A 26,756-nucleotide genomic window follows, 5' to 3' on the forward strand; every position below is an offset into this window, starting at 1 on the left:
GGCAGGCCAGATGTAAGATAGGTCAAGACTATCCTTTTGGCTCCTCCACACCCACATCCTGGACCAATTCATTCGTTCATTCACTCATTCATTCAGCCTCTTCTTTTGTATGAGTAGGAAAAAATCACTGAACGAGTTAGTACTGTTAAAAGTACAGATACTAAGCAAGCATATGTCAGAGAGAACAAATTTGTCTGAGTGAGTCAGGAAGCCTCACTGACAGCTAGAGTGGTGGCCCTTCATTAAGAATCAATCCCCATCAGCAAAGAAGTTTTGAAGATAAGCCATTGTTTTATACCAAGTTTCTGATATGCCCTGCAGAAGCATTGAGCCCTTCCTCCCCCATCACCCACCTAAGCATCCAATGCCAGACCCTGTAGAGATGATCCAGATAACTAACTAAATTGTCTTTCAGGATCTGCCCCTGCTGCCCAGCTTCTCCCACCTTTTTCCTCTTGGGGATTGCAGCCCATATCTTAATCTTAGCTTAATCTTAAGCCCATATCTTAATATCAGCAACTTTCTCCAGCCCTGGATCCTGCTTCTAGTATCCCTTATAGCACCTTGGGTTTTTCTCCTAGGGAACTCATATGCCCACACTGCCCTTGGAATGCAAGACACCTAGAAGGATTTGTTTTGCAGCCTGTTGCTGCCCTCCAGGTCCAGAGACTGAGTATAAAATGCTGGAGATACTAGGTGTACTCTGGAGGCCCCTGCAGCCTATCTCAGGTTTCTGTGCCTGGTCCATGCTGGTGCTCCTCCTGTCACAGTAGGCTATAGAGTTGCAGCAGGAAGCCACATGACAGAAAGGCACAAGGGAGTCTGTATCCTGATGCCAGGCTCTCTTCCTGTTGCCTCTCCCTGGGTGCCAGACATTTGCCTTTAGTGACCTTGAGACCATCTACCTTGTTTGCCTTCCCACCTCCAGAATTTCAGCTTGCTTTGACCTGGGTTAATTTCTTTCTTGATCTCCTGAACTCCAGTTTTCTGCCTCTTTTTGTTCCACTGGAGTACTCACCCTGTGTTTTGACATCCAGGACTCTAATGCCTACCTGGATGTTTCTCTGTCTGAGGTCCTTCTTGCCTGGACTACTCTGCTCCAGCTTCTGCCCAAGAGCAGCTTATTTTAGCCTCAGCATGGATAGGCTGTACAGAAAGGTGAGTCTCCTGATTCTCCTGAGTCAGAAGCAATGGTAGATTTTTGTGGGGTTTTTTCCCTGTATTTGAGCCAAGGTCACAGGTAGAAGTTAATGCTTTCTGGTCTTTCTACCTTCAAAAAGGAAGTTATAAAAGTGAAAATAAATGCCTAAAATACTCCCTGTCTCTGACACGTTTTGACCTTGCAAGACTCTCCATCACTTCGTATACCAATGAGGTCCAGGTGACTTCTGACTGGGACTCGAAGAGTGCAGTGTAAGGTAATCCTGTGGCAGCTATCATTTTAATCACTAAATGTTCATACCACTTCCCACCTAATTATAGGAGAACAATTATCATGCTATAAAACGTTAGAATCAGTGCAACAGTCCCAATAATAATAGCTAAATGTACTGAGTGCTTACTCTATACCGGTCACAATGCCAAGCACTTCCCACAATTGTCTCATTTAATCTTCACAGCAACCCTATGAAGCGGGTGCTATAATACTATCCCCATTTCATAGATTAGAGGGTCACAGAGAAGTTATATAACTTGGCTGAAGTTCTCCAATTAGTAAGGGGTGGGACCAGGATTTGAACCAGGCAGTCAGAATCTAGAGCCCCAGCCATTAAGGTTTTGTTTCACTATTGCTTTTCCAAAGAGTCTGACTTTGCTGTGTTGAAGAATATATTCTGTTTAGCAAATTATTTTAAGATATGAAGGGATCATCATACTCCTGATAGCAACTTCCTAGAGGTTACATTCCAATTTTGATTATTCTTTTATTTTTCAGAATTTATTTTATAAAACAAATATTCATAAATAATGGTGGTGGCCATGGGAGAGTTCCCTATTTTAGGATAAGTTCCTCAATTTTTCACTTTACTCAGTGTATAAGCTTACTCACTGTATAAGATGGTGTATCTTACATATTTCTGTATCAGTGCATAAGATGGTGTATCTTATATATTTCTCCTTTTTAGTAGCTTTATTGTTTGTGAGATATATTTGAAATTATAACCTTAGGACTGCTTTAGGAATGAAAAAAATCTACTGATCTAGAGATGTAATGAACTTCACTAAACTGTATGACAACTGGTTCCTGCTTGTTAGAGAGAAGTAGTATGAAAAGTATTGAAGAGGGAGAAGAAAATTTCATTTTTGAAAATCAAACTTGACTTCCTATTCTTGAAACAGAGCCTACCTACTTTTTGCCAAAGCAGCTGACATGGGAAACTTGAAAGCTATGGAGAAAATGGCTGACGCTTTGCTATTTGGAAATTTTGGCATGCAAAATATAACAGCAGCTATCCAATTATATGAGTCCTTGGCTAAAGAAGGATCATGTAAAGCCCAAAACGTGAGTTTTGAAGGAAAATGAAACCTTAAATAGCTCTATCCTGAAATAACTATAGACAGCATGTGAAAGGAATTGAGCAATAGTATTCCAGCTCTGCTGCATGAACCCAGTCTAGGGAGGTTACCGTAATGCACTGAAACAGTGGTGTCAGGGCAGGAGTGCAGCAGAAGCCGCCCTGGGCAAATTGTTCTAGCTCCATGCGTGACTTTTGGGAATGGAACAGAACTGCTTTCTAATCCACCTTTCTATTGTCCATGACCATGCATGTGTTTTCAGATAATTTGGGACTTCCGAACCCCCAACAGCTAAATTTTATATAAAATGTATTCACCTATATGTAGAAATATGAAACTATATATATTATCTTAGGGTGATATGTTTGCATGATTTTTACATTTCAAATATTTTATAAGCTAAATGTAATTCCTTTTCTATTTTAATAAATGCATTCCATTTTATTCCAAGAATAACATCACCATTTCATAGAAAATCTGGAAAACAGGAGAAAAAAAGCTTTTTCCAAGCCAACCATCTTGATTCAACTACTGTTAGGACTGCTTTGTACTTCTGCTTGGCTTCTTTCTTTGTGCGTTTCTCTTTTTACATCATCCTAATCACGGGGCAATTGCATATATCATTTTGCTTCTGGCTACTTTCACTTAATGCTATAGCAAAAGCATATTTTCATGTTGCTGTAGTCTTTACTATGAAAATCTTTTTTTCTGATTATGGAAAAAAATCTGAGAATTCAGAAAGTATGAAAAAGAAAGTAATCTAAAAGCTTTTCCCCCAGAGATCACATTTGTTACTATCCAGTGAAGTTCAGAAGCTAGACTTGGAGTCAGACAGACCTAAGTCTGAATTTACTCTTTCATTTGTTTATTGAATAAGCTACTTTACAAAACCCTTTCACCTTCTTCTGCATGAAAATTTGACCTTTGTTTCACTCTCTAGTTCTGTTTCCCTGGTGATCTGATAGGAATAAAGTGCCAACTATATTTTTAGTTAACCTTGCTTCTGGTAGAAATGACCTCTGATTGGCAAACTGCCTTTGAATTGGGAGAAAAGATCATGAACTATAAATACCAGATGGAGGTAGTACTTCTTGGGCAACATGGTGAAACCCCATATCTACTAAAAACACAAAAATTAGCTGGGCATCATGGCACATGCCTGTAATTCCAGCTGCTTGAGAGGCTGAGGAGGAGAATTGCTTGAACCTGGGAGGCGGAGGTTGTAGTGAACTGAGATTGCACCACTGCCCTCCAGCCTGGGCAACACAGCAAGACTCCATCTCCAAAAAAAAAAAAGAATTCCCACAGAAAAAAAGTCCAGATGCTGCCCTGTTGGCATACTGTGGTTACTATGCCGTACCTGTCTTCATACACTGGTGGCGACATAGCCCATGGGTGTCCTGTGAGTCTGTATGTTTAGTTGAACCAGAAGTTGGACTGGAAGACCCCTGGTGGATGGGGCAACCTCACTAATTTTCATCTGTAAAGTTAAGATAATGATGAAACATTGGGTACTGCATCCTTCTGGTTCACTGCTATATCTCTACCATTTAACACAGTGCCTGGGACAAGAATTATAAGTTGAACAAGGAATTAATTAATTAATTATAAGTGAATTTATGGAGTTATTGTGAGGATTAAAATAATGTGGGAAGACAGTTTCATACCTGGAACACTGTAATCTTTCATTATAGAGAAAGGAAATGTGGGAGGAGTGGGAATTAGGGAGATATTTGTTAAAGGATACAAGATTTAAGCAAGGAGGAGGATATAAATAATATTATTACTCCAATATTATTCTTCTGGAATATTTTCCAAGACTCCATAGAATTTTTTTTTTTACAAAAACGAGCTAATACTTTAGTTGCTCCTTCCTAACTTGCTCTTTATTCACTTAACAATGTATCATAGATGTCTTTCCATGTTAATATATACAGACCGACATCATCATTTTAAATTATTTAAATCATCATCATTTAAATTAAGTTGCCGAATACTGCTTTTACATCAGGGACTCTTTATTGAAATTACATGTGAAATAATGCAATAAACAGATTTGTAAATGTTATAATAAAATATGAGAGCTATTAAACCTTCATTCCCCGTATTTGCTTAATCAAAAATATAAAGTTCCAAGACAGACCAAATGTTACCACAGATAACAGTTTCCTCCACTAAAAATGGTATCGCTAAAGACCAAATGTTACCCTCACTCCCACCACTAAAAAAGGCAACACTTAATTTCTTTCCAAACTATGTCAACATGAATTTTATTTTTTTAGTGTGTGTATACATTAGTTAATAAGTCAACAATTGTTTCTTGGATAGCTACTATGTGTCAAACATAATGTAGTTAATGGGCAGAAAAAGATTACTATGTCAGAGTCCTCCTAGGTCAACCTGAAATACAAATAATAGCAGCACAATTTAGGTGGACTATAGTTAAGGTACGTATAAAGTGCTTTAGTCACAGAAGAGGGTCTGGCTAGTTCTGCCTAGGGCAGGTAAAGAGTGTTTCAAGGAAGAAGTGACATTTACACTCAGTCTAGAATATTGGATAAAGGAAATATCAAAGATTTCACTTGTTTGTATATAAATAAACCATTTGATACAAGGTCGAAATATTAATTACTCCCAGAAAAGAAGTTCCAAACTTACATGAATGGTTCCTAAAACACATGGATTTTAGAGTTGAAGTTGGAGTTTTACTCTAGGTAATGTGGTTATTGCGTCTAATTTGTGTTACTTTAGCTAATGTAGTTACATCTAGTCAGTTACATCTAGCTAGTGTTACTCTAAGTAGTGTGGTTATCACATGGCCACAAATATCCTCAAATCCCAGTTAAGTGACCATCAGTTGCTTGCCATTTTTTGTTTCTTTTTTTGCCTTTGGTTTTAAGGAGAATCATGTGGAAGAATGTAATTGGCTGAGTGCCAACCCAGTGCCAGGAGGAACAACTCTAAATGTCTAACCACTGGTCACGAATTATTACAGTCATCTTTGCAGAGAAAAGCAGGCATTGTTGAGACGGTACTCTAAGAAATGTACAGTTACAGACTTCAGGGTGGCGTAGTGTGGTGGCAGAGAAGAGGTTCCCAAGTCAGAAGTTTTGACCATATGTGAGTCCATATATTCTACCACTTAGTAGCTCTTCCATCTTTTGTTTATTCTTTTAGTATCTCTGAAGAAGTTACTTCTCTAAACCTTAGGTTTCCCAAACCTATATCTATTATCTTAGGGTAAAAAGAGATTGATAGTAATACCCACATTACTTCACAAGGTTGCTGTAAGAACTAAAAAATATCTTCAAGAGTCCTTAGCAAATGTTAAAGAACATTAATGAATACTGTTGTGTAACAATTTTAGTCTCAACAGCATTGTCTTTGGGGTCAGTCAGTTCTGGCTTTACATCTCAGCTCCAGCTGGCCCCTAATGACTTGTCCTCTCTGGGGCTCAATTTCCTCTTCTGTAAAATGGGGATATTTACTTAGATATGTGAGTTTTGGTCTCAAGGAGAACCAGAAGACAGAAAATGAGTGAGGACAAACTTATGGCCCAAAAGGCTGACATTGACCTGGTATACAAAATTCAGCTGAACAAGTTTGTTGTTGTTGTTGTTGTTTGTTTTGGTTATTTGAGACGGAGTCTCGTTCTGTTGCCCAGGCTGGAGTGCAGTGGAGTGATCTTGGCTCACTGCAACCTCCACCTCCCAGGTTCAAGAGATTCTCCTGCTTTCAGCCTCCTGAGTAACTGGAACTACAGGCTGTGCCACCACACCTGGCTGATTTTTGTATTTTTAGTAGAGAAGGGGTTTCACCATGTTGGCCAGGCTGGTCTCAAGCTCCTGACTTCAGGTGATCCGCCCTCCTTGGCCTCCCAAAGTGCTGAGCCCCCACACACGGCCTCTGTTTATTAAAATACTAAAATACTATGATATTGATTGATTTAAAAGTATCTGCTCAACCCTCTCTTATGCCCTCCCTGACATCCACCCTTATTCCTCACTAGAATTCCCCGACCCCAAAATTCCCATGATCTAGCAAGCATAGTGTTAACATCTGGATAAGCAGGGAGACTCCAGGATCCTGCCCCCAGCACTATAGCTGGATTAAATTCCAGTGCTTTGATGGATTCAGTTCTATATTTTGACTATCATCCCTGTCACCACTATAGCAAAATCTGTTTCCAATAGCAAGTCCCCTTGCAGTTGGTGTATTTCCTTGTGCAAAGAACAACTTGTTAAAGAGCTTCTGTGCCACAAACAATAGTTTGATGGCTGGTTGCTAGGACCAGACTGGCCACAGGCCATCCTGACTACAGCTCTCTAATAAGGCTGGCCCAGTGACCACCTTTCTTCTTGGGTTGTTTGTGCCAGCCTGGTACAGAAATCCTGCCCGCACTGCTGGAAGTGTTGGGAACTGTGAGGACAACATAGCAACAGAAATGTGGGTAAAGAAACTGGAGAAAGAGAGAGAGAGAATGAGAGAGAGACAGCGAGACTGAGAGAAGAGAGAATGAAGACATCTACTATCTCTGAGGGGAAAGGGAAGAACAATCAGAAATACTGAAATATAATAGATGAGACGAGCCTGGAGTGCCAGAGGTCTGGTAGGGACCCTATTTAACAATAACAAGAACAAAAACATAGGAATTCCTATTAAAGTGGCATTAAGGAGACAGAAGGGAAGAAATGCAACTTCTGGCTATGTACAAAGGAAAGCTGGATGGAGGAAAGGAGGCAGAATTACTTTTTTTCATGCACCTTCAGTGGTTTACCTTGCAAAAATTCAAATAAACTGAAGGAAATCCAGATAAGGGCAACGAAAGCAATTAAGGTTATAAACAGAGTCCATTAAATTGATTTTCAGAGATACCATATCTTTCAAATAATAATTATTAATTAACGGAATAGTCTTCATGAAAATGGTGGAAATAGAGGAAATTTCAAACAATCATACCCTAGAAGATGTCCTATAAAATATTATACTTTCCCAAGCTGGAGGTAGATTAGTTATATATTTTTTCTATTTCTCATTTCTCATCCAGGAAGTAGAAATTAGAATTATAAAGACTCACTCACTCCTTAATATTGATGAACTGTCCTCGATAGGAAATTTGTTAATTTGCCAAACAAGAAGGTTGGATGAAATCTCATTTGCTTTAAGAGTCAAAAATGGCCAGACACGGTGGCTCATGCCTGTAATCCCAACATTTTGGGAGGCTGAAGCAGGGGGATTGCTTGAGCCCAGGATTTTAAGACCAGCATGGGCAACATGATGAGAACCCTGTCTCTACAAAATTACAAAAATTGAAATTAGCTGAGCATGATGGTGCATGCCTGTGGTACCAGCTACTCAGGAGGCCAAGGCAGAAGGACCACTTGAGCCCAGGAGGTCAAGGCTGCTGTGAGCTGTGTTCACACCACCACACTCCAGCCTGGGCAACAGAGCAAAACCCTGTCTCAAAAAAAATCAAGAAATTGATCAACCAGGCATGGTGGCTCATGCCTGCAATCCTAACACTTTGGGAGGCTGAGGCGGGAAATCACTTGAGCCCAGGAGTTCAAGACTACCCTGGGCAACATAGTAAGGCCCTATCTCTACAAAAAAAAAAAAAAAAAGGTGTTAGCCAGGAGTGCTGGCACGTGCTGGGACATGCCTGTAGTCCCAGCTACTTGGGAGGCTGAGGTGGGAGGATCACTTCAGCCAAGGAGGTCGAAGTTGCAGTGAGTCGTGACCATGTCACTACACTCCAGCCTGGGCAACAGAACCAGATCCTGTCCCTCAAATAAAAAAAGAAAAGGGAAGGGAAGGGGAGGGGAGGGGAGGGGAGGGGAGGGGAGGGGAGGGGAGGGGAGGGAAGAAAGGAAGAAAGAAAGATAGAGAGAAAGAAGAGAGAAATTACTCATTTGCATTGTATTGCCCTTAAAACTTAATTTAATAGCAGTGATCTCTAAGTGTGGTACTATATGTGGCGATTATGTTCTAGGTTTATTTGTTTTTGAGACAAGATCTTGCTCCATTGACTAGGCTAGAGTGAAGGGGCACAATCATGGCTCACCGTACCCTCAACCTCTTGGGCTCAAACAATCCTCCCACCTCAGCCTCCCAAGTAGCTAGGACTGCAAGCACAGGCCACCACACCAGGCTAATATTTTGTTAATTTTTTTTTTTTAAAGACAGGATCTCACTATGTTGCCCTGGCTGGTCTCAAACTCCTGGCCTCAAGTGATCCTCCAAACTCAGCTTTCCAAAGCACTGGGATCACAGGCATGAGCCACCTATTTTCTTTCTAAAAATATTTCTCTGGTTTTTTTTCCTCTAAATGTTTTATTCATGGGTATGTATTACCTTTGATATCAGAAAAAAAAATATTTAACTTAGATGTATACACTTCCTTGGTTACATAGTTTAAAATAGTTTTGCTGTGGATTATAAAAAAATTCATTCTATCATGTAAAAATAAACATCACTGACATATAAAAGAGAAAGATATGAGTGTTTGCCTATTTTATCATGCTTTATGATTCTATAATAATTCTATTTTAATGACAAAGATTCCACATTTTCTTTATTTATTCCAAATTTAAATTATAGAGCCGGGTGTGGTGGCTCATGACTGTAATCCCAGCATTTCAGGAGGCCGAGGTGGGTGGATCACTTGAGGTCAGGAGTTTGAGATCAGCCTGGCCAACATGGTGAACCTCCGTCTCTACTAAACATACAAAAATTAGCTGGATGTGGTGGCACATGCCTGTAATCACAGCTACTTGGGAGGCTGAGGCAGGAGAATCACTTGAACCTGGGAGGCAGAGGTTGCAGTGAGCCTAGATGGGGCTATTGCACTCCAGCCTGGGCAACAGAGTGAGATGCTGTCCCAAAAAATTTTTTTAAATTAAAATACAGAAGCATTCATAGAGGGACTATAGGTTATTAGCACTGTGCTAGTATAGAAAATAAATATTTTTAGTATCCACCTAATGATCATTTTGATAATTCTAGAATTACCTGCATTGAGCATTTCTTCTTGATGTTAATGCTCTTTTTGTATTAAGAGTACAGACAGTACCTGAGTTGTTCAGTAGGGTTGATTCACACTTTTGTTTGGTATGCAATTTGAGCTAAAAGTAATGATCACAGGTGCTTTCAAGCTTCATGCAGTAATTAAAGGAAAATTGCTTAATCTTTTTTTCTCCTTTAATAATAATTTCTTATATAAAAAGTAGAAGGAGGAATATTTAATGCTTAAATTGTTATTATGGAACTTGAGTAATTTACTTTAGAGTACAGTAAAATATTTGAACTTAACTCTTAACTCTATTAATTTAAATCCCAGCCACTGTAACAATTCCTTAAAAACACAGCATAATGGTTAAGTTCAGAAATATGTCTTACAGGGGCCGGGAGCCCTGGCTCATGTCTGTAATCCCAGCACTTTGGGAGGCCGAGTCGGGCAGATTGAGGTCGGGAGTTCGAGACCAGCCTGGCCAAAATAGTGAAACCCAGTCTCTACAGAATTTGCAGAACTTGACCTTTACAAACCACTGATAGTGTCATTGGTATCATCACTATTACGTCGCTTTCTCTTTCAATTCACAACATTTTTCTTTTCTGGATTAAGATTTAATCATTCTGTAATCCATATCATTTTATCTCACCTTTATCTCAGAAAAGGACCGAATACTAAAATTGGACTAAAGTTGGTAAGTGACAATGCCCAAGTATTAAGGTATAGGACAGGCTGGACGCGGTGGCTCATGCCTGTAATCCCAGCACTTTGGGAGGCCGAGGCTGGCGGTTCACGAGGTCAGCAGATTGAGACCATTCTGGCTAACACGGTGAAACCCCGTCTCTACTAAAAATGCAAAAAATTAGCCGGGTGCAGTGGTGGGCGCCTATAATCCCAGCTACTCGGGAGGCTGAGGCAGGAGAAAGGCGTGAACCTGGGAGGCGGAGCTTGCAGTGAGCCGAGATCGCGCCACTGCACTCCAGCCTGGGTGACAGAGCGAGACTCCATCTCAAAAAAAAAAAAAAAAGTATAGGACAGTGCTTACTATAATCAGTATATTTACTACACGATAACCCATAAGATCATAAGACTTCCTCTAGTGTCCTGGCACACTTCAAGTAGTATTTTAAAAATTAAATTAAAGCTCAGCCCTCCAGAGAATTAATTCAAAATCACGCATTGTTAGTTTTCTGCTAAAGAGAGTGGAAGTGTAACCCTGGGTTGATGAATTGAGGCTGGTAAAAGCATGGTTTTATTCTTTACATTTAAGAGTGAGCTTTATACTGAGGAATACGCCCCTCCCCAGTCACAGAATGGAACTATAACTCTCATACAACCCATTTCACAACTTCCTGAGCTCACAGATTTCTCCAGGAGGATCAGGCCAAATAGTTTGCTAGGCACTGCACAAAAGGATACACTGTTGGTGAAAGTATCTTAAAATATAACCCCAACTCAATAGAACAGTATCTTTATTTTCTTATTTAAAAAAGGTCAGTATATTTGTTTACATCAATGTTTCTGCATAACTAAATTAGATTCTAAATTGAGCAGAATCAAAAATTGCCAAGAGTTGCAAGAAAAATAAAAATCTAATATTGGCAGAAGATATCCTTAAAAAGAGCCAATTTAGCCATTTATATATATATATATTACAAGGGTTAGAGGAGTACCAGGATCCCAGACGCCTTCTATTGGCAGAAACAGCCTTTATGGTCCACTTTCCTAAAAGAGGAATGTTTGCGATCAGAGGAATTGGCAGAATCATAGAGTATTTATTTATATGTTTATTTATTTGTTTGTTTATTTTGAGAGGGAGTCTTGCTTTGTCACCCAGGCTGGAGTACAGTGGTGCCATCTCGTCTCAGTACAACCTCTGCCTCCCAGCTTCAAATGATTCTCCTGCCTCAACCTCCAAGTAACTGGGATTACAGGCTCACACCACCACACCCAGTTAACTTTTGTCTTTTAGTAGAGACAGGGTTTCACCATGTTGGCCAGGCTGGTCTCAAACTCCTGACCTCAAGTGATCCTCTCACCTCGGCCTCCCAAAATGCTGGGATCACAGGCGTGAGCCACTGCGCCCGGCCAAATACATATATATTTTTTATTTTTGGTGTATATATTAAATAAATGACACAAGTTATGCTTATAAACTGCATGTTAGAGTTATAATGTGTTTAGGAAATGAACTCCATAGTCAATTTCCAAATTTAAGGAGTTCTTTGTACTGGAAATGGTAATAAATATAATTGAAATTATAATAAACTTAAAAAATGATGTACTTTTATTTTAATTGAATTGTAAGATCTTGATGTATTTTGATTTTTGGAAGACATTTTACAGTCTCACATGATGTTCTCACGAACTAGATGGAAAAATAAAAATGTGGACTTGATAATGGCAGTTGGAGAGTGCTAACAGTAATGAACTAATGTTAAGGTGAAAGCAGGTCTCTGAAGTACTCTACAGGATTCTGCTCGTGACCCTATGGGTTTCAAATGCTTTTTTTTTTTTTGAGATGGAGTCTCACTTTGTTGCCCAGGCTGAAGTGCAGTGGCACAATCTTGGCTCACTGCCATCTCCGTCTCCCCCAGGTTCAAGTGATTCTCCTGCCTCAGCCTCACGAGTAGTTGGGATTACAGGCTTACCACCATGCCCACCTAATTTTTGTATTTTTAGTAGAGACAGGGTTTTGCCATGTTGGTCAGGCTGGTCTTGAACTCCTGACCTTCAGTGATCCGCCCACCTCGGCCTCCTAAATACTTCTTCGACTAGTAAGTTGAAAAGCTAAGACTAGAGTGTTGCTAATAAGAAGGATAGAAAGAAAGGCATATTACCAATGGCACACATAAGTGTGTGGAATGAACTTCTAAGAATGGTGACAGAAATCATGAGTTCCAAATGAGTAGAACCTTGCAAATACTAGAAACACCCAAGCAGACTTTTACAATTCTGTTCTGACCAAAAATGACTCTACTGAGAGGGATGAGGAGGAACCATGAGGAAGTGACACTGATGATCTAAATCATCATCTACCATAGCACATCCATAGATAATGTGTGAAATATGTAAATTAAGCAACAGCAATTTGTCTAGAGTAGTAACAATGGTAATTATCAAAACAGTTGAAATCATTAAAAGTGGTTGAACTGCTCTTCAGAACCATTTTAATTTTATTTATTTTTTTTTTTTTGAAGGAGCCTCTCTCTGTTGCCCAGGCTGGAGTGCCGTGGCGTGATCTCGGCTCACTGCGACCTTCGCCTCCCAGGTTCAAGCGATTCTCTTGCCTCAGCCTCCCGAGTAGCTGGGACTATGGCCCCCACTACCACGTCCAGCTAATTTTTGTATTTTTAGTAGAGACGAGGTTTCACCATTTTAGCCAGGATGGTCTTGATCTCTTGGCCTCATGATCTGCCCACCTTGGTTCCCAAAGTGCTGGGATTACAGGTGTGAGCCACTGCGCGCAGCCAGAATTTTAACTTTTAATACACGTGCATTGATTAATTTGACAAAAATATTTTAAAGGTTAAATTTAGATATTAACCCTCTCCTCTCAAAACAATTATTTTTTAAAGCAAAAACCAGAAGTCCTCTTCTATTAAAAAGGGACCAGCAATCTGGAAAATGTCAAATTCCAGGTGGGGGGAAGAAATGTACAAGACGATCTTAAAATATCTTATCATACCTGATAGGAAGGATGGTGTCAGGAAATTAGGGTCATGACCAAGGGATGGAGGAGCCAACTCAAATAGGCTCCCACCGGCTAAAACTGGAACAATCAAGCACCAAAATGAATAATGATGGCAATGGACTGAAACATCTAAAATCTATTTAAATTCATTTGTTCATAATGATACCTAGAAACAACACTCATTCATCACTTCGGGGGACATTAAAGAACCAACTCACATTATTTTGAAAACTGATAAAGGGAGTCAAGTATTTATCTGCCTATTCTGCACAATAGCGTATAGGTGACATTTTTCTTTATAGAATTATTTCAGCTAATAAATGAAGAAGGAATGACAGAATTATAATGTCTTTATTGCCACCCCTAATGAATCAGTGGATCCGAGATAGGAGGTGGGACTCGATTCCTGAGGTAAAGCTTGGACACTGGACCCAACTGAGTACTAGCTAAAACAGGGATGAGGTGGAAGCAACTTTCCATAAGACACACCCACCAATGTGCCATGTCAGTTTACCATTGCCATGGCAACACCCTGGCGTTACTGCCCTTTTCCATGGCAATGAGCTGACAACCCAGAAATTACTACCCTTTTCCTGGAAATTTCTGCATAAACCACACCTTAATCTATATGTAATTAAAAGTAGGTATGAAGGCCAGGCGCAGTGGCTCATGGCTGTAATTCCAGCACTTTGGAAGGCTGAGGGGGGTGGATTGCTTGAGGTCAGGAGTTTGAGACCAGCCTGGCCAACATGGTGAAATTCCGTCTCTATCAAAAATACAAAAATTAGCTGGGTGTGGTGGTGGGCAACTGTAATCCCAGCTACTTGGGAGGCTGAGGAAGGAGAATCACTTGAACCCATGAGGCAGAGGTTGCAGTGAGCCGAGATGGCACCACTGCACTCCAGCCTGGGTGACAGAGTGAGGCTCTGTCTCAAAAACAAAACAAAACAAAAAAACAAAAACAACCAAAAAAGTAGGTATGAATATGACTGCAGAGCTGCCCTGCACTGCTACTCAGCACACTGCCTGAGGGGTAGCCCTGCTCTTCAGGAGCAGTTACAAAGCTGTAACACTGCCGAAGCTCTAACACTGCTGCTTCAATGAAGCTGTTTTCTTCCACCCTACCGCCAGCTCACCCTTGAATTCTTTCCTGAGCAAAGCCAAGAACCCTCACAGGCTAAGCCCCACTTTAGGGCTTGTCTGCCCTACATCAGACCTAAGCAAGCTCATCAGTGGCTTCTAGTTTCACAAAGCAGAGACAATAAATTATGCACCTCCTGATGGAAAACATAGTACTTTCTATGAGACAGTCTTGTCAAATAAGTTACAATAAGTTTGATCAACCCTCTAAGTCTGCCTACCAATTTACAGAACATAGTGTTTCAATCAGCAAAATAATGACTAAGAGTAACTCTACAGGACAAATAAATTGATTGATGCATGCATATGTTCATTGCAGCACTATTTCACAATAGCAAAGACATAACATCAACCTAAATGCTTATCAGTGATAGAATGGATAAAGAAAATGTGGTACATATATACCATGGAATACTAGAGATCATGCCCTTTGCAAGGACATGGATGGAATTAGAAGCCATTATCCTCAGCAAACTAAGGCAGGAACAGAAAACCAAATACCACATGTTCTTACTTATAAGTGGGAGCTGAATGATGATGTTGCAGGACTTTTCCCTAGTTCAGCTAAAGACGGGGTTCTTTGTCCCACAGCCATGAAAATTCAGGCTCACAGACAATTTGAATGCTGAATAAGATAGGGCTTTATTGGGTGAAAAAGGAAGAAAAGGAGGAAACAGGGACTCTTGCAAGGCCAGAGTCCCTGCTAGAGTGCTTCCCACCGGCAGTTCCACCCCATTGTGCAGGCTGGTTGGTGTTTTTCCAGGGACCCTCTCCTACCAGCCGTCTCAATGAAAACACATGGACACGTGAGAGGGAACACCACACACACTGGGGCCTGTCAGAGGGGGGGTTGTGGAGGGAGAAAGAGCATCAGGAAGAATAGCTAATGGATGCCAGGCTTAATACCTAGGTGATGGGATGATCTGTGCAGCAAACCACCATGGCAAACATTTACCTACATACCAAACCTGCACATCCTGCACATGTGCCCCTCAACTTAAAATAAAAATGGAAGAAAAAAAAAACTTAAAGATCAAAAAAGACTTAAGAGGCAGGGCATGGTGGCTGACACCTGTAAGTTCAACATTTTGGGAGGCCAAGGCGGGAAGATCACTTGCACCCAGGAATTGAAGACTAGCCTGGGCAACGTAGTGGGACCCTGTCTCTATTTTTTTTATATATATATTTTTTAAAAATATTTTTTTAAAGGCAAGAAATATGCCACTCAGTTGCAATGTGTTCATCATATTTGGATACCAATTCAAATAAACAAACTTAAAAAAAAAAAAAGAAGAAAAAAACAAACTTATAAGGCAATTGGGCAAATGTAGATACTGACTGATGATGTTAAGGAATTACTATTAATGCTTTTAGGTGGATATGGTATTATAGTTACGTTATTTTAGAAGATTTTCTTTTATAGGTACATATTAAAATATTTACAGATGAAATATATGTTATCTTAAGATTTGCTTCAAATAAACTGGATGGCTGGGGGAAATCAGTGTGGGTATAAATAGACTTGACTATCAGTTGATAATGGATAATTAAATTGGCTGATAGATACCATGGGGTTGATTATATTACTTATTTTATTTTATTTTATTTTATTTTTGTTTTATTTTGAGACAGAGTCTCACTCTGTTGCCAGGTTGGAGCGCAGTGGCACAATCTCAGCTCATTGCAACCTCCGTCTCCCGGGTTCAAGCAATTCCCCTGCCTCAGCCTCCCGAGTAGCTGGGACTACAGGCACCTGCCACCACACTTGGCTAATGTTTTGTATTTTAGTAGAGCCAGGGTTTCACCATGTTGGCCGGGATGGTCTCTATCTCCTGGAATGATGTGCCCACCTCGGCCTCCCAAAGTGCTGGGATTATAGGCGTGAGCCACTGCACCTGGACTACTTTCATATATTTGAAATATTCTATTACAAAAAGGAAAAGTAGGCCAGGCATGGTGGCTCACACCTATAATCCCAGCACTGTGGGCAGTCGAGCAGGGGCAGATCACTTGAGGTCAGAAGTTTGAAACCAGCCTGGCCAACATGGTGAAACCCCATCTCTACCAAAAAAAAAAAAATTAGCCGAGCATGCTGGCATGCACCTGTAGTCCCAGCTACCTGAGAGGCTGTGGTGGGAGAATCCTTTGGAACTAAGAGGCAGAGGTTGCAGTGAGCTGAGATGGGACCACTGCACTCCAGACTGGGTGATAGAGTGAGACCCTATCAAAAGAAAGGAAAGAAGAAAGAAAGAAAAAAAGAAAGAAAGAGAGAGAGAGAGAGAAGGAAGGAAGGGAAAGAAGGAAGGAAGGAAGGAAGGAAGGAAGGAAGGGAAAGAAAGAGAAAAGAAAGGGGAAGGAAGGAAGGAAGGAAGGAAGGAAGGAAGGAAGGAAGGAAGGAAGGAAGGGGAAGGGAAGGGGAAAGGAAGGGAAGGGAAGAAAAAATAGATGGAATAGGGCAAGACCTGTACATTACTGAGAGGGAGTGGGATATTTCTATACTTGTCTGGTTTTTGTTGAGAATTGTAGTAACTTTCCCCGCCCCCAAAACGGCAACAGAAAGATTTCTAGTGTCACATACTGTGGCAGAACATTAACACATATCATGAAAACATGGAGTCCATCTTTTCTCCCTTTGTATTGATGAGCTTGTAACTACAACCAATAAAGATTAATGAAAGTAATATTACACCATTTCCAAGGCTAAATCACACACACACACGAAAGATATAGGTCTGGCTCTCTCAGTGTGCTTGTCACCATGAAGAGAGCACACAACATGGAGAGGCCACATGTAGGTATTCTGCCCATTAGTTGCAGCTGAGGTCTCAGCCAACAGCTGGCATCAACTGCCTGACATGCGAGTGAGCAAGTCTTCAGATGATTCCAGTCCCCAGCCTTGGAGTTTTACAACTAAGGCCCCGGTATCATGGATGAGACACAAGCTATCTCCATTGTATCCTGTCCAAATTCTTGATCCACAGAATCTTGGAGCATAATAAATGGATTTTATATGACACTAAGTTTTGGGGTAATTTGTTCCACAGCCAAAGTAACTGTAACAAGGGTACTTATATTCAGAATTGAAAGGGTAGAATGCACTTTTCTCAGCAAGCACAGATGAAGTTTTTCAGCAATTCCTAGGGATTTGGCATTTTCTCCTGCCTTCAGTTGCATAGCTCAGCTGTGACAGCTAATCCTTTTGCATATAATTTAGTAATAAAGTTTAATCTGCTTTGGCATATCTTTGTTTCTTTAGGACCTTGACTGTTGCTTTGAAGGGAAATAGGAAGTTGTGGTCCTTCTTCTTACAAATGAATATTTGCTTCATCAATATGAAATCTGCACTCTACTGCTCTGTTCTACGCCTTCCAAAGCACCTAAAAGTCTTCTGTTTTAATGCCAAATCTCAACATAATCTTTTTGAACATTGCGTATATCAATTAAACTTGACACATGTAGGACCAATAATGCACATAACTTAACTGAAGTTATGAAAGTATGAACAGCTGTGACAGAAAATCCAGGCAGACAAAAAAAGTATTCCCTGACTACATCTACATGCAAAATTAAGACTATATAGAAAAGCATTCTAAACAAAATTTTTAAAAATTTGCAAAAAAAAAAAATTTTTTTTTAATGATTCCACAAAGAAAAATCTCAATTTATTTGAGAAATGGTAGCTTTGACTAGAAGCAATAAAACTACAAAATGATGACCAAAAGATAGCTTAGTCACACTTTTTATACAATTACAAGTCTCCTAATTAATAGCAAAATCGAAATTGAACTGACATATTAAGCACTTATCATGATGATAATACTACATAGTAAAAATTATGGAATAGGGCTAATGCCAGATGCAGAGGAAAATATACAACTTTATGTGTTTTAATAAACAAGAAATGGCCGGGCACAGTGGCTCACGCTTGTAATCTCAGCACTTTGGGAGGCCAAGGCGGGCAGATCACGATGTCAGGAGATCGAGACTATCCTGGCTAACACAGTGAAACTCCATCTCTACTAAAAAATACAAAAAATTAGCCAGGCATGGTGGCGGGCACCTGTAGTCCCAGCTACTCGGGAGGCCGAGGCAGGAAAATGGCATGAACCCAGGAGGCAAAGCTTGCAGTGAGCCAAGATCGCGCCACTGCACTCCAGCCTGTGCCACAGAGCAAGACTCTGACTCAAAAAAAAAAAAACCAAAAAAAAAAAGGAAAAAAAAATAACTCTAGCAAAATAAATGTAGGACAAAAGGATTAGTAAACATAGAAACAGAAATCAATGTAATGAATTAGAGAACAAAGTCATTTATTTCATAAATAAAAACGAGATAATTCTTTAATTCTTTAAAATGCCCCCAATAATGGGGACAAAACTCTAGCTGCTACTCACACAATAGGTGCATTTGGTTGTTGCCAGGTGAGCCTCCAATGCCCATAACCAAGGAGGATTTAACAAGGGGATTTTATTGCTTGCAACAAGTAAGGAGGACACCAGAGGTAGTGCCCCAAAGCAGTGCCCCCACAAACAGGCGTGAAAACCGAGCATGTCTTGGGCTGGTCAGCTGAATCACTGTGTGTAGAGAGGGAGTCCTGGCCGCACAGGCGCAGTGGCAGATTATGTTTCTACATATGTCACATGTATAGAAAATAGAGAATAAGCTCCTCCCTGGGCCAGGTTTTTAAAATGATAACAATGAGAGTTCGCCAAAGTTCATCTCCTACTCAACCATCTCTGGATCCAACTGTTTTCTGTTTTTCTGAGGCTGAGCTTCTTCCAGGAACTTTTTGAAACAACTCAAAGTGCAACAGTTGCAAGTGGGCACTTTTTCAGTGTGTACCGGAAAACCCAGGGCCCCTGAGTTACATACCAGTCTATCACAATTTTTAAAAAATAACCAATGGGTAACATTGAGAATTTAAAAATAAAACCACAGATTGAAAGAAATGTAAGCAATTATGAGACAGTGCTATATTCAACTTTATGTGAATATATTAAAATCTAGATGAAATAGACATTTTCCAGAAAATATAAATCAGCTCCTCCTGTAGGGTATTACAGGTCACACTCATATCAATGTGGTAGGAGCCTTGACTAAACCTATAACTATGGAACAAATTGAAAATGTCAAAGATAAGCCTCTCCAAAGACACTACACTCAGATGGTTTTACTAGGAAATTCTATACAATAAAACCATCATAAATTTTTTTCTATTATGTAAATTATTTTTTAAAAAGAAGATCTTTAAATATCATTCTAAAAAGTCTTAAGAATCCAGAAGAATAAAACAGGCAGATTTCATTTATAAACACCAATATAAGGTTTCTAAATAAAATTTTAGCAAATTGAAAAGCATGAAATTTAATCAAGTAGGATTTTTAACCAGAAATATTAAGATAATTCAACATTAAGAATAAATTTTTATAGCTTAATCTCAATAAAATAGCACCATATCACTTTCTACCTACTTATCCTGCTTCAGTTTTCTTCATGGTACTTGCTGTGATTTGAGTGTTTGTGTCCTCTCCAAAATTCATGTTGAAACTTAATGCCCAATATAACATTATTAATAGGTGAGGCCTTCAGGAGGTGATTAAGCCATGAGGGTGGTGCCCCCTGTATAGGACTAGGTGCCCTTATAAAAGGGCTTGAGGGACGAAGTTTGTTCCTTCTGCCCTTCCACCCTCTGCCAGGGAAGCACACAGGCTTTGACTTTCTTTTTGATTTCTGTAACCTGCAGTGCAGAGGACAGTGCCTAGCACCATCTGCTTAGTAAATGCTGATTAAGTGAATTTTATTAATATGCTAAGAAGAAAAAATATAAATAATTATAATACATGCTGAAAATAGAGTGATAAAATTCAACATTTGTTTCTGATTCTAAAAGTTAGTAAATGGAGAACATTTAATTGAAATTATTAGCAAAATGTATATATAATAGCAAACCACAACAGGCATCCATATTAAAATCAGAAACAAAAAAAAAAAAAAGAATACTTGCCATGACCACAATTCATTACATTGTTCTGGAAGTTTTACCCAATAAAATAAAAGGAAATGGGTTACATGAAAGAACTTACAAAATTATTATTTACAGATGATAATGTGTCAACTTAGTATACTCAAGAGAACATTTAAAAAACAATGGGTTAGCATCACATGACATCTTTTTAAAAATAAATAAATAAATTTAAAAAATAAAAAACAGGCTGGGCACAGTGGCTCACACCTGTAATCCCAGCACTTTGGGAGGCCGAGGCAGGCAGATCACCTGAGGTCAGGAGTTCGAGACCAGTTGGCCAACATGGTGAAACCCCATCTCTACTAAAAATACAAAAATTATCTGGGCATGGTGGCAGGTGCCTGTAATCCCAGATGCTAGGGAGGGTGAGGCAGGAGAATCACTTGAACCTGGGAGGTGGAGGTTGCAGTGAGCCGAGATCAGGCCATTGCACTCCAGCCTGGGTGACAAGAGCGAGACTCTGTCTCAAAATAAATAAATAAAAATAAAAATAAAAAACAATGGGAAGCCATTAAAAGGTACTAAACAGGGCCAAGGTGACACAAGCAGATTTGGCTCTACTCATACATGAAGAATGGAGAGGAGGAGAAAAGCCTGGATACTACTACAATTGTCCTCATGAGAATTGGGACTAACTCACAATAGCAGGTGCTGAAAGAAATGAATTGGAGAGATATTGTAGAGGTGAAATTCACTGGAAGTTGATGGTAAATTGGTTACTTGGGGTAAGACAGTAGGAGGTATCTCAGATACCTCCTGCGTGGGGTTATAAATATGAGAGTTCTGGGAAAGAGAGCCGGAGACTCATTATACAGAATGTAGACTTTTCTAATACTCCTGTTTTCAGCCTTGTTCTTCACCGATATTCTTTAATGTGTCTGTGTCTCAAAGTCTGAAGTCTCCTTGGTTTAATTTCTTCAGGGAATAAGCCTCCCATCTCCAGTGGGGTCAGGGGATGGGCTATCCGCCTGGCTGCACAGGAGAGGGGTTAGGACTGCTCTTTTTATAGACTCCTAATCAATACCCATATATAGCCAGGCGTGGTGGTGGGCACTTGTAGTCCCAGCTACTCGGGAGGCTGAGGCAGGAGAATCACTTGAACCTTGGAGGCGGAGACTGCAGTGAGCCGAGATCATGCCACTGCACTTCAGCCTGGGCGACAGAGAGAGACTCCGTCTCAAAAAAAAAAAGAAATTAATGCAAATTATGAAGCACACATTTAAGATATCCCTTATCCATACAGATAAGAATAAATATGAGATAAATTGATTAAATTGTGTTTTTTCTTTTGTGCTTTAGGCATTAGGATTTTTGTCTTCTTATGGAATAGGAATGGAATATGATCAAGCTAAGGTAAATGTCATTCTGTTTTATTCTGGAACAAAATTGATTTCTTTAAAATGGACATTGAATAAAATCTACTCATTAATTAAAGGGGTTCACTCTAGTGTAGTAGTTGAAAGCACCAGCTTAATAGTCAAAGAAATGTAGTGTTCTTATGCTATAAGTTTCTTAAAGCCTCATAAGTCAACTTTTTCATTGAAGATAGATAGTATCTGCTTCATAGGGAAATTATGATGATTAAATGAAATATCTTATACAATGCCCTTATCACAGACTCCAGAGATAGTAAACCCCTAATAAACGGCAGCCATCTTTACAAAGGAGAGTGAAATTTGAAATTTATTTCGGAGTAACTCAATGGGTCATTGTGGGACTAGGAATAAAAAAGGAATCGTTGGTTTGAGTTTCAAATTTAAATGGCCAACCTGGTTTGGGGGGTTTTTTGTTTGTTTGTTTTTACTTTAGGCACTGATATATTACACCTTTGGAAGTGCTGGAGGAAGCATCATGTCCCAGATGATTTTGGTTTGTAAACAGAATATTCTCGGGACCAAATTTGTATGCCATAAATACAGCATTGTCTTGAATATTAAGATGCATCTGTTGGTGTTTTAGGGGTACAGATATTTGTCAGGAATCAATGTTCTACAGAATTGTGAAGTTGCCCTAAGTTATTACAAGAAAGTGGCAGATCATAGTAAGTAATCCACATAACTTATTTAAAAATAAACAGCTGCCAAGGAATTAGAAAAATGAATAAATAACAGTTCAATTGATATAAACTTATGAAAATATCAAAAGTGTATGTTCTTAACATGTTGTAATACAATTCTTTTAATATAATACAGAGTTTCTGTTTCCTTAATAGCTACTTTCCAAATAATTTTAAAAGATTATACTCAGTTTTTATTTTCGTTAATATGTATCCCCAAACAATTCTGTTTTACTTGCTTTTGTGATGTTCTTTCCTTTGCTGAGGATTTGAATGTAACACCAATAAATATTAAGCAGTTACCATAAATATAACATTTAGAATATGGGATGACTGCCAAAAATTCCTAAAGGAATGAATGTAAGGTACATACATTGGAGGTATCTATCACCACATATGAGAACAATTCAAGCAACCATTAGTCTAAATGTAATCAGAATAACATCTAAACACACATCTTTGGCACTATGAGGATCTGAGAAAAGAAAGAAGGAGGAAAAAAAATAGTTTTGAATTTAAGATGCTATATATAACAAGATCATTTCATGTGCTTAGTGAAATTTGAATTACTATATATATTTCAAACTGCACACTTTGTTAGGTGTATTCAAGCATATTTATATTTATTTTCAGACTATCCATAGGAAGTAATTAAAGAGCAGTGATTATGCCTGTATTATAGTCTTAGTCCCAGAAAAAAAATTATGGATACAGTGACTTGTCTGCTCCTAAAATATCCCCTTTCCGTGAGTCTTTTTGGTCAAGATCTTCTGTAGAGTCTGATATAAGTTGATACAATACTTGCATAGGTTGCAAAGAAGAACTAGATAACCCAATAAACAAAAATCTGCACTTTTTTTTTTTTTTTTTTTTTTGAGACCGCGTATCCCTCTGTCATCCATGTTGGAGCACAGTGGCTTGATCTCTGCTCACTGCAGCCTCCGCCTCCTGGGTTCAAGCAATTCTCATGCCTCAGCTTCCCAGGTATCTGGCATTACAGGCTTGCACCACCATACCTGGCTAATTTTTGTATTTTTAGTAGAGACAGGGTTTCACCATGTTGGCCAGGCTGGTCTTGAACTCCTAACCTCAAGTGATCTGTCCGCCTCTGCCTCCCAAAGGGCTGGGATTCCAGACACGAGCAACCGTGCCTGGCCCAAAATCTGCAAATTTCTATTTTTCATGGATCTTCTGTCTCTATTAGTTGAACAGATTTCTGCACAATTTAAGAAAATAAGCTAACGGTGTTTTCTCTAAATTGACTGTTATCTCTTGTAGCCTCTGTTTTCTAGCTATTCTCTGGCTTGTTTTTATTCACAGTTGCTGACACATTTGAAAAAAGTGAAGGTGTTCCAGTGGAAAAAGTGAGACTAACAGAAAGACCTGAAAATCTGAGTTCTAACAGTGAGATTTTGGATTGGGACATATACCAATACTATAAATTTTTGGCAGAAAGAGGAGATGTTCAGATACAAGTAATGTATACAGATGAGATTGAGTTTTTAGAACATGAAAATTACAAGGGCCTTAATTCTTTCTGAGTCCTGGAGGGATGAACAACACCCTATCCTAAATAGGAAAGGGGAGAGACACGCCCTCCTCTCGCCCTACTCCTGTTTTGTTCCCTGCTACTTGCATTTCCTGTAGCCCACTGGAGAACTAGTTGCCATAATAATAGCAATGTTTTTGCATTTATTCCTTAAAAATTAATTTTTTTTTTTTTTGAGACGGAGTCTCGCTCTGTCACCCAGTCTGCAGTTCAGTGGCGCGATCTCCGCTCACTGCAAGCTCTGCCTCCCGGGTTTACACCATTCTCCTGCCTCAGCCTCCCGAGTAGCTGGGACTACAGGCACTCACCACCGTGCCTGGCTAATTTTTGTATTTTTAGTAGAGACGGGGTTTCACTGTGTTAGCCAGGATGGTCTAGATCTCCTGACCTCGTGATCTGCCCACCTCGGCCTCCCAGAGTGTTGGGATTACAGGTGTGAGCCACTGCGCCCGGCCCCAATGTTGGTTTTAATATGAATAAACTACAATCCAGAAAGGTTCTGTCTTTGGGAATGGGACAGTATTTGCACAATCTTTGAGGGTCAAGAGCTAAAGCCCCTAGGTTTACGTGCCTGGGTGATTCTGTACCCCGGCAGGCCGGCTTCTAGCCACTAAGGAAGCCATATGTCCAGCAGCAACCAATTACCCAATAAATGATATAGTCTGGAATGTTTCCCTGAATTTTTCAGGACATTTCAAACACGTCCAACAATCAACATACTACCGTAGAATCACCACATAAATGTTTTATTTATTTAAAGTAATACTGCTGCTAAAATCATTTCCAAACTCATCGTTCCTAGGTCTCTCTTGGACAATTACATCTAATTGGGAGGAAAGGTCTGGATCAGGATTACCACGTAAGTCAATCTCAAGATCCAGTCACATGGGGTGGGGAAGGTAATAGTGAGGGAGGCTGGCAGGGAAGTGAAAGCGGGGAGAGGGAGAGGTGGAAGAGTTGCTCAGAAAGCCCACTGATGCTTTCTTGGTCAACTATGCTTCCCAGCTTCTTAGGAAGAACTAAATTCTCCAGAGGGAGCACTTGCCCACCTGCCTTCAAGAACAAAGGGGAAGGGACTTCTGAGGAGCAATCGAGGCAGGGGAGTATCCATGTTCCAGCAGAACCTAGTCTCTGCCCACTCACACACACTTTGGGCCGGGATTAGGAGAGAGAATATCCACACCTGCCAGCCTGAACCCAAGGCCAGCCGCAGAGTCCACCTGGGGATCACTGCTAAGGAGCCTGAGAAGCAACTTCATCCCCATTTGGCTAAATCAGAAGACAGACTGCTTTTAATATAATTAAAAATATATTAAACATCCTTATACATTTGCAAAGCTCCTTTCAATCATTTTGCTTAACCTTACCTTATCCCAGTGAGGTTAAAAGGTTAATTAACCTGCCAGGCACAGTGACTCACGCCTGTAATCCCAGCACTTTGGGAGGCTGAGGCGGGTGGATTACGAGGTCAGGAGAATTGAGTCCATCCTGGCAAACATGGTGAAACCTGTCTCTACCAAAATTACAAAAAATTAGCCGGGTGTGGTGGCACATGCCTGTAATCCCAGCTACTCGAGAGGCTGAGGCAGGAGAATCACTTGCACCCAGGAGACAGAGGTTGCAGTGAGCCCAGATCATGCCACTGCACTCCAGCCTGGGCGACAGGGCAAGACTCCATAAAAAAAACAAAACAAAAAACAAAAACAAAAAAAAAGAAAAAGAAAAAAAAGTTAATTAACCATTCAAATTTATAGTGAAGAAAAAAGCAAACGAACAAATGAACTTGACCTACACAGGATCCTCCTCTGTAAGATGCCAGGGTCATGGGATGAGTTCTTGCTTAGATTCTGATAGTGGTGTCAAGGCCCTACATCACCACAGACCTGGGAAGTAGCTGGAATTTTTTTTTTTTTTTTTTTTTTTTTGAGACAGAGTCTCGCTCTGCCGCCCAGGCTGGAGTGCAGTGGCCGGATCTCAGCTCACTGCAAGCTCCGCCTCCCGGGTTCCCGCCATTCTCCTGCCTTAGCCTCCCGAGTAGCTGGGACTACAGGCGCCCGCCACCTCGCCCGGCTAGTTTTTTGTATTTTTTAGTAGAGACGGGGTTTCACCGGGTTAGCCAGGATGGTCTCGATCTCCTGACCTTGTGATCCGCCCGTCTCGGCCTCCCAAAGTGCTGGGATTACAGGCTTGAGCCACCGCGCCCGGCCTGGATTTTTTTTTTTTTTTTTTTTTTGAGACGGAGTCTCGCTCTGTCGCCCAGGCTGGAGTGCAGTGGCGCGATCTCGGCTCACTGCAAGCTCCGCCTCCCAGGTTCACGCCATTCTCCTGCCTCAGCCTCCCCGAGTAGCTGGGACTACAGGCGCCCACAACCGCGCCCGGCTAATTTTTTTTGTATTTTTAGTAGAGAGGGGGTTTCACCGTGGTCTCGATCTCCTGACCTTGTGATCCGCCCGCCTCGGCCTCCCAAAGTGCTGGGATTACAGGCGTGAGCCACCGCACCCGGCTGGATTTTTTTTTTAAAGATTATTTTGCTGCTCTTTTCATTTATAGGAGCCACATGCTCCTTGTCTCAAAGGAACACATAACCTATTTTAACATAGTCCCAATGGCTAAGTGATAGAAACAACTACTTTATAAGGCTATTACCTAAAAAAGTGATCTGTTATTACTTTGCATTTCATTTTGTGTTATTTTATGAATGTGTCTTTGGTACTATAATTTGTATTTTATATGAAGTCCAGTAAACATCAGGTAAATGTCGAAGTCATTTCA

The 26,756-nt window shown here is 40.2% G+C and overlaps 1 protein-coding gene across 3 annotated transcripts in view; it reads left to right on the forward strand.

Annotated features, from left to right (window-relative positions):
• Positions 1-26,756, forward strand: part of SEL1L2 (SEL1L2 adaptor subunit of ERAD E3 ubiquitin ligase) — a 137,584-nt gene that overhangs the window by 76,466 nt on the left and 34,362 nt on the right. For 2 of the 3 annotated variants that reach the window (XM_028828676.2, XM_077951183.1), the window contains exons 5-10: positions 2,338-2,500; positions 21,679-21,732; positions 22,189-22,248; positions 22,339-22,420; positions 23,756-23,910; positions 24,787-24,843. In XM_028828676.2, coding sequence (XP_028684509.2) covers positions 2,338-2,500; positions 21,679-21,732; positions 22,189-22,248; positions 22,339-22,420; positions 23,756-23,910; positions 24,787-24,843 — 571 coding nt within the window. The remainder of the gene's footprint in view (positions 1-2,337; positions 2,501-21,678; positions 21,733-22,188; positions 22,249-22,338; positions 22,421-23,755; positions 23,911-24,786; positions 24,844-26,756) is intronic. The other variant, XM_077951184.1, reaches the window with a different exon arrangement.

Source organism: Macaca mulatta, chromosome 10 (genome assembly GCF_049350105.2).
Source record: "Macaca mulatta isolate MMU2019108-1 chromosome 10, T2T-MMU8v2.0, whole genome shotgun sequence".
Lineage (NCBI taxonomy): Eukaryota > Metazoa > Chordata > Mammalia > Primates > Cercopithecidae > Macaca > Macaca mulatta.